The sequence below is a fragment of the Sarcophilus harrisii genome, chromosome 4 (genome assembly GCF_902635505.1).
Source record: "Sarcophilus harrisii chromosome 4, mSarHar1.11, whole genome shotgun sequence".
NCBI lineage: Eukaryota > Metazoa > Chordata > Mammalia > Dasyuromorphia > Dasyuridae > Sarcophilus > Sarcophilus harrisii.
The window spans coordinates 428,029,260-428,037,127 of NC_045429.1; the positions used below are offsets into that span (position 1 = coordinate 428,029,260).

General features: G+C 40.2%; 1 protein-coding gene across 1 annotated transcript; it reads left to right on the top strand.

Moving 5' to 3' along the window:
• Positions 1–3,953: 3,953 nt before the first annotated feature.
• LOC105750576 (late cornified envelope protein 1E-like) lies at positions 3,954–5,083 on the top strand. The gene is made up of 2 exons (XM_012550102.2): positions 3,954–3,998; positions 4,545–5,083. The coding sequence occupies exon 2, from the start codon at positions 4,566–4,568 to the stop codon at positions 4,890–4,892; it is 327 nt and encodes a 108-aa protein (XP_012405556.1). The 5' UTR covers positions 3,954–3,998; positions 4,545–4,565; the 3' UTR covers positions 4,893–5,083.
• Positions 5,084–7,868: the final 2,785 nt, after the last annotated feature.

The window sequence follows — 7,868 nt, forward strand, 5'->3', positions numbered from 1 at the left end:
TATTAGAATGATACATTAATTCCTTAACTCACAGTTTTATTATTATTTAAATTGAGATTTTATAATAAATAAATAATAATAAAGATTATTTTTCTTCCTTTCTTTGATGAGAATGAAGTCAAGGGGACACAAAATGGTTTGGAGATTTTGTTTAATTTAAAAATTAGAAAGAAGTTATTAAAAACAAGTACCAAGTAAAGTTTCCTGAAGGAAATGGAACCACCACCAAAAGAACATCACCATAACCAGAAAGACCAGTTCTGGATAAAATGAAAAAGATACTAATAAGGAAGCAATGCTTACCAGGGAAACTAAGAGAAGGAAATAAGGAGATTTGGAAGAAGGAGGATGAGAGGGAGATCAGGTACATAAAAGAAAGAAAAATCCAAAGATCCCAACCTCTAAGAAGAGAACTGAGAACTCCCCACCAGATAAGGCAGGGGTTGTCAGATACTGCAGTAGAAGACAAGTCATTCAGAATGTGTGCTGGAGAGCAATTCTGGGGTAAAGCTGAAGGATTCTCCCTCTTGTGTCTCCCCTGAACCCACAGGTTTAAGGAAAGATGGGTTGACTGACTAGCTGCCCCTCTTCTCAATGGGGAATGCTAAAGGAAAAGGCCTATCCCAACCACAGAGTCCTGCACAGAAAAGGGGAGCTGGTCAGGGTGCATGGATCCTCCACACTGATCCCACATCATCATTTTCCTAGCATTTCTATAGGAGATAGGGTTGAATGCATTCTATGTCCATGACCTCATAAGAACTTCACAATAACTCTGTGAGGTGAGGGCCATTATTCCCATTTTATAGATGAAGATACGGAGGCTGAGAAAAATCAGTGGCTTACCCAAAGTCACACAGAAATTGAGAACTTGGACCTTCCTGTCCCCAAGGTCAGTGCTCTATCCGCTATGTATTTTATACTACATATAATGAGTCAACCACAGTGCTGAAAGAGAAAAAAGGTTAAAGTGAATCATTCTTCTATCCAGGCTACAGAATCAGAAATTTTCTATTTCCTCTCACATAATTTTCTCATATTCTGGCAAGAGTATCTATTGGCAGAGCCTAATACCCCTTCTCCAGACTCTTCCATTCTGGGATATTTTTCCTCCTATTCTCAATTAGAAACCCAAGGAACTCTTTGCTCACTCTTGACATCACAAGACCCCAGAGTAACCACCCAAACTATCCTCTTGCCTCCAAATCAACACTAAATATCTATTAATGGAATCATTGAACTCACCTCCCAGCTCCAGTCTATCATGGGGAAAGAAAACTACAGGGTATCTTAAAACTTCCCTTAGGTTCCAAGTCATGGACTTAATATTGAGTGCCTAAAGTTATAGTTGACTAAGTGGGGTGGGGACTAGGTGACAAGCAGGACTGCATCCTTTCCTGTTACCATCATTGCCATTGCTATCTTCTTCATCACAGAAGGCAACTCTAGTGCTTTACAAAGCCCTGTAACATGCTCTATCTCATTTGATCCCATCATGAACTTTACCACCATGAATACCATCAGTGATCATCATCATTAATGAAGCCAGCAGAAATATAGGACCTTTATACAGAGATATCCCCAGGTATGACTCCAAATATTAAGACCAAAGGATGATGGGTTTATATTCAGAAAGGAGGCAGAGATCATCAAATCTTATCTTTTCCTTTTAAAGGAGGATACATCTATCCATGGGCTTGCCAGATCAATTGTTTCATTCAAAAATCTTTTGGGGGACCATCTATATAAAACATGAATAAAATCAACAATAAAAAATTTGGGACAGGACTTACAAATGAAAAATGCAACAGTGAAACAGTGCCTCATATATTTGGCTTTCTTTTCCACCTTCCTTTAGGTAGATGGATATTCACCAGCATATGTAGAGGAAAGAGGATGGATATTGTTCTTATTTACTTTTGACTAAGAATCTGAACTTTTATGTAGCTGCACCTTAGAGACAAAAAGATAGAGAAACAGAGACACAAACAAAGAAAAAGAGAAAATGTACAAGTGATTGACCTGGAGGATGACTTCATGGTGGGAGAGGAAAAAGCTCTATCTATCTCCCAAGGTATTCCAAAATAGTTTTGGCAGGATCACAGGTGTGTAATAACCTAAAAATCATGAATAAATATTTGTTTATGAAATGGGTGACATGACTTCAGTTCTTAGGAGACATTTATGTACATAGGGCATTAAGATGATACTGCTAGGGGCAAATCCTAGACAATAACTCTAAGAAGTAAAGTACAAATAATTTTCATCTGGCCTCCATTAAAAAGCACCCCATCCATGCCGATACTCTCAATGAAGCCAAGAAGAAATAATCATTTACTGCCCTGACTATTCAATACCATGGAACTTATGATATTTTAATTACCTTACACTCAATTACAACAGTTGTTGAATTTTGTATCTCTTGATTAGATTACAGATTTTGAATTGAAATCCTGCCCTAGATGCTTCTAGCTGTTTCACTCTAAGCAAGTCATTTAACCTTTCAAATTTACTTTCCTCAACTATATATTGGGGAAGATCATAGCACCTACTTTCCACAATTGAACTGAGGATCAAATGAGACATGTAAAGCACTTATTAAATTTTAAAGAACAAGATAACTTTTGGTTTCTATTAGTAATAATATTATGGAGGACAGGAACTATGTCTCATTCATCTTTTTTTTCCCCTTAGAAGCTCTTAGCAGAGAATGTTGTTCTCAACTAATTCCTGAATAAATGGATGGATGGATGAAAGAAAGGATGAAGAGATGGATGACTTGATGGATGGTCATTTATTCCCAACCTTTGGGTAGCCATTTTTAAAAAGGGATGGTAGTGTTTTAGGGAGAGAAATATAGGAAAATATATTTGAAGGTCTCTCTTGAGAAGTGATTATCTGTAAGAATGAAGTCAAAAAAAGAGGATACCCCATAGAAATAAGTCAAAGTGAAGTTAAGGACAAAGTGAAATTGTCCCAGAGACAGAGGCCATATATTCTGATATATTCATTTTAGAGATAAAGAATTTAAAACCTTTAAGTTGAGGTGACTTGCCCTACTTCACACAGGCAATAGGAAATAGAGTGAGGATTTGAATTTATGTTGTGTGACAGGAACTGAAGGCTCTTTCTGCTATGCTACTCTTCATCTCAAATAGAACAAAATGGCATGAGACCACATGAAAATTGTCTAGAAATAAACAGGGCCTCAGAGACTAAAGCCATTATGATTTTTACCCAATGACTAAAATTCATGTAATTTCCTAATATACTACTTGAACTGAGGCTGCCCAATCTTTTCAAGAAACAGGAAACATGATCTTGATCTCCTTTTACTAGTAAAGTTGCAACAGATTTTCTTTTTTGTCATGGAGTAATGAAAAGAACATGGACTTCATTTGGAGGGATAACATTATAAGCCTTTGCTAATCTACTTACTGGGCAGTTAGGAGGTTCAATGGAGAGAACACTAGCCCTAGAGTCAGGTAGCTAGTCTCAGACACTGATTAGCTGTATGACCATGGCATGTTACATAATCCTATTGCCTCAGTTTCCTCTATTGTAAAATGAGTTGCAGAAGGAAATGGCAGTCCCCTTCGTATCTTTGTTAAGGAAATACAAATCAGGAGATTAATTTAAAACATGATTGAGAAAAAGGAATAATAATAACAACAAATCTACTTACTATTTCTATAACTTTAAACAAGACATCTGCAGAGTATAAGGACTTAAATGTCTTCATCTGTAAATGAATCAGCTAAATAAATTGTCTTCTAACATCCCTTAACTCCCCAATGATCCATGTGTTAGCACATGTCAGTTTAGAGAATGTCAGGAATTGCCTGACACATGGTTGGGAAATACAATCTTCCTCCTAGAGATCTGGATCTCATGCCGACAGCTCATCCTGGGATATCCTATAAAAGGTATCCCTGCTCCTGGATCCTCATTCACTTCAGTTCTTCAGCAGAAAGCTCCTGTTCATATCTGTGATCAAGGTGAGTGTCTGCATGAAAGCCTGGGGAAGGGCTTGATGGAGGGTGTTAGAAGAGAGGAAAGAAGAGTATAAAGCAGAGGAAAGGAAGAATGGGAAAGAAGACAGCAGATGGGATAAAGGAAGATATATGTATAGAGAGTCTGAGGGGAGGAAAGTTAAAATGGGTGAGAAGTACAGTGGTTGATGAAGAATAGAAGCTGATACTTTGGATTTGGCTTAGATTGACAGAGAACCACTTTGGATGTTCCCAGAAAACAATCAGAAAGGGTCTGGTGTCTATTTAAAGGTGATGGGGAGGAGGAGCCATGGTCTGATTGTCTGGAAACTTTCATGAACTGGAAATCAAAGGGTGTCCTCAGGATGTCAAGTGAAGCCATTCATTCCCTCTCTTCTTTAGGACACTCATACCACTACTTTACCTTAAGCCTTTTCTTTCTGGATGCTGCTGTCTTCTAGAGAAAATGCACCATTACATTGCTGATCAATTCGAGCAAAGAAAACTTTTAAGACTTGATTTCCTCTGAACAAATTCTTTATTGTCTTTCAGATTTACTGAACTCCCACCAAGATGTCCTGCCAGCAAAGCCAGCAGCAGTGCCAGGCCCCTAAGTGTCCTCCCAAGTGTCCTCCCAAGTGCCCTCCCCAGGCTCCATGCCCTCCTCCAGTCTCTTCCTGCTGTGGCTCTAGCTCTGGAGGATGCTGCAGCTCTGGGGGATGCTGTGGGTCCAGCTCTGGGGGATGCTGCAGCTCTGGCTCTGGGAGTGGCTGCTGCCTCTTTTCCCATCACAGGAGATCCCACAGACACAGACATCAGAGGTCTAACTGCTGTGACAGTGGTAGTGGGCACAGCCAGCAGTCTGGGGGCTGCTGTGGTAGCTCTGGGGGCTGCTGCTGATCTGGTGTCCTGACCCAAGAAGAGTAGAAGAGTCAATCATATGTTTTGACTGCATATGTTTTTTCTTCCTTCCTCTGGATTGAACTGTTCTTGGGAGATGGAGACAATCGAGGCCTATCATTTCATTTTATCTTGAACCCCCAGAATTCAAATCATCCTTCTCTTCCTCATTTTCCCCAAGCAACAATAAAGATTTATTTTTTGCTCACCATAGTTGCCTCCTATTTTCTGTTCTTTTTCTTTACAATTTCCTTCAAAGATCCCTTCTTATTAATGGACCCATAAACTTCTCTGATTAATGTCTTTGATGAACTGCTCAGGCAATGATTATTGGTATAGGGCTAGAAATCTGGGTAAGATTCCCTTCATTCAGATTCAAGAAGACACAGAAAGTGTCTGAGTAGAACAGTTAATTATGAAAAACACTCTTCCCTGAAGGGGAAAAACGTGCAAGGTTCTGATGTCTCCAAGGTCTGTTTCACTGGGGAAAAAGTCAAAGCTCAAGTCCAGGTGAAAAGGAGAAACTAATTAGCTGGGGGAACAGCCTTGTGCTTGAAGCAGAAAGTCTCATGGCACAGTCCTGTAAAAGAATTTAAGAGAATCTAGTTCTTTCTGGGAGATCATTCAAAGTTGGAGTTGCTAAAGGTTCATGATCTATCTCTACTCACCTTTTCCCTTTCTACATTGATTCTGGCTGTATATTTGATCGAAAGCACAGGCATTTCCAATATTGTCTCCCATTCAAAAAAACCCTCTCTTGGCATTGGGTTGTCCCTTTTCTAGGACTGCTCTTCTTCTTAGTGACTCCTCCCCAATTCCTCACCTTGGGGTGAGAGAGAGAGAGATATCAGATAACAGAAAACACATGATAATACCCCTAAATGTAGAAGGGTGGGGGAGTCAGAACACAGGATCTGGGTTTGATTCTGGGCTCTGGAATTGGGGGAACCCATTAAGTGGAAGAGAGGTCCTAGAAGGACCAGGGTAGACTTTGGAAACACTATAACTTCTCTGAGATTTTGAGACTGTAACTAATGAAAGAGGGACAATTCAGTGTGAGACGGAGAGCTTTTCTGAAAACTGAGAATGGGGGACAGTATTGGATATGCTGGTGCTCTGGAACAAATAACCAGCCAGGAAAAGAAAGCAAAAGAAATGAGGGATAGATCACGGATATTTTAGACATTCAAACCATGAATGATCTAACATTAAGAGCTAGAGCTTTTGAATCCTTCTCCCAGACTCTGTTCCCTGAGACTTTCGGCTTCAAGTAGAAGGTGCTTTCCCCACCAGATTAGCTTCCCTCCTTTTCTCCTGGGCTTGAATCTTGCCCTTTCCCCAGGAATTCAAAGCCAGAAGCACTTGTGTCTTAGAATGTTTGTTCTTTCAGGGAAGGCTGGTTGTCATAATTAAATAATTTTTATATTGATACTTTTTAGTTCTCTTGTGTCTGACTGAAGTAAACCTCACCCAGCCACCCAGTGCTACCACCAACAATCACTGCTTGGGCACTCCTGAAAACATTAATCAAAGAAGTCTGGGCCTCATTAACAAGAAGGCACTCTTGAAAGAAATTATAATGGAAAATAATAGAGAATAAGAGGCACCTTTGTCCATAAAAATAAACTTTATTGTTGCTTAGGATAGATGAGGGGAAAAAAGGATGGTCTGCATTGGGATGGAGGTGGGAGTGGCGAGTTGAGATAAAGTGAAGTGATAGACTTTAAGTGTCTCCATCAGCTAAGAATATTTGAACAGTCCAAAACTCATGGATGGAAGGCTAAGAGAGGAGAAACAGGAGTGGAAGCAATTAATTGAGTCTTCAGCTCTTCTTGGGTCAGGATATCAGATTAACAGCAGCCCCCAGAGCTCCCACAGCAACCTCCAGAACTTCCGCAGCAGCCTCCAGACTGCTGACTGTGCCCACTGCCACTGTCACAGCAGTCAGATCTCTGGTGTCTGCGTCTGTGGGATCTCCTGTGATGGGAAAAGAGGCAGCAGCCACCCCCAGAGCCAGAGCTGCAGCATCCCCCAGAGCTGGACCCACAGCATCCGCCAGAGCTGCAGCATCCTCCAGAACTAGAGCCACAGCAGGAAGACACTGGAGGAGGGCATGGAGCCTGGGGAGGGCATTTAGGAGGACATTTGGGTGGGCACTTGGGTGTCTGACACTTGGGAGGACACTTAGGGGTACACTTAGGGGCCTGGCACTGCTGCTGGCTTTGCTGGCAGGACATCTTGGTGGGAGTTCAGTTAACCTGAAAGACAATAAAATGGTTTTTTTAGATAGATGAAATTGAGCCTTAAAGCTTTCTTCACTGGAATTAATCACCCATTTGATGGAGAATCTCATATAGAAGACATCCCCCCAAAAAAGCTTAAAAATCATTTCTGTATTAAAATGCATTTAGTTTAGAATTTGAACTGAAAGGACCATTCAATTTCCATTAGTTCAAGAGATTATCAAGTTTTTTTTTTCTTTGTCTCTCCCTGCTTCTGTCTCTTTTTTTTTTTCTCTTTCCCTCTCTCTTTGGAATTATGCAGATACATATACTAATATACTTTCTGGGAATTGTAAAACTAGGAAAATTATATAGAATCTTAAAAGTTAAATAGTATTGTTAATGTCTCATGAAAGGGAGAGAATGAATTCCCTCAACATCTTGATGAAACCTTTTGAATTCCAGTTCATTCAAGTTTCCAGAAACTCACATTATTGCTCCTCCTTCCCACCACCCTCACCCAGATTCTAGACTCTTTTTTGGTCATTTTCTGAGAGCATCCAAACTGGTTCTCTAGATAAAATCTAAAGTACAAGCATCTCTTCTTCATCAGCTTTTATATTTCTCATTCACTTTAACTCTTCCCTCCTATTCAGCCCTTTTATCCATCTTCCTTTATCCCAAATATTGCTTCTCCTCTAATTCCTCTCTCCCTCTGCTCTTTTTCTTCCTTCTCCCTGAACACCCTGCTCCA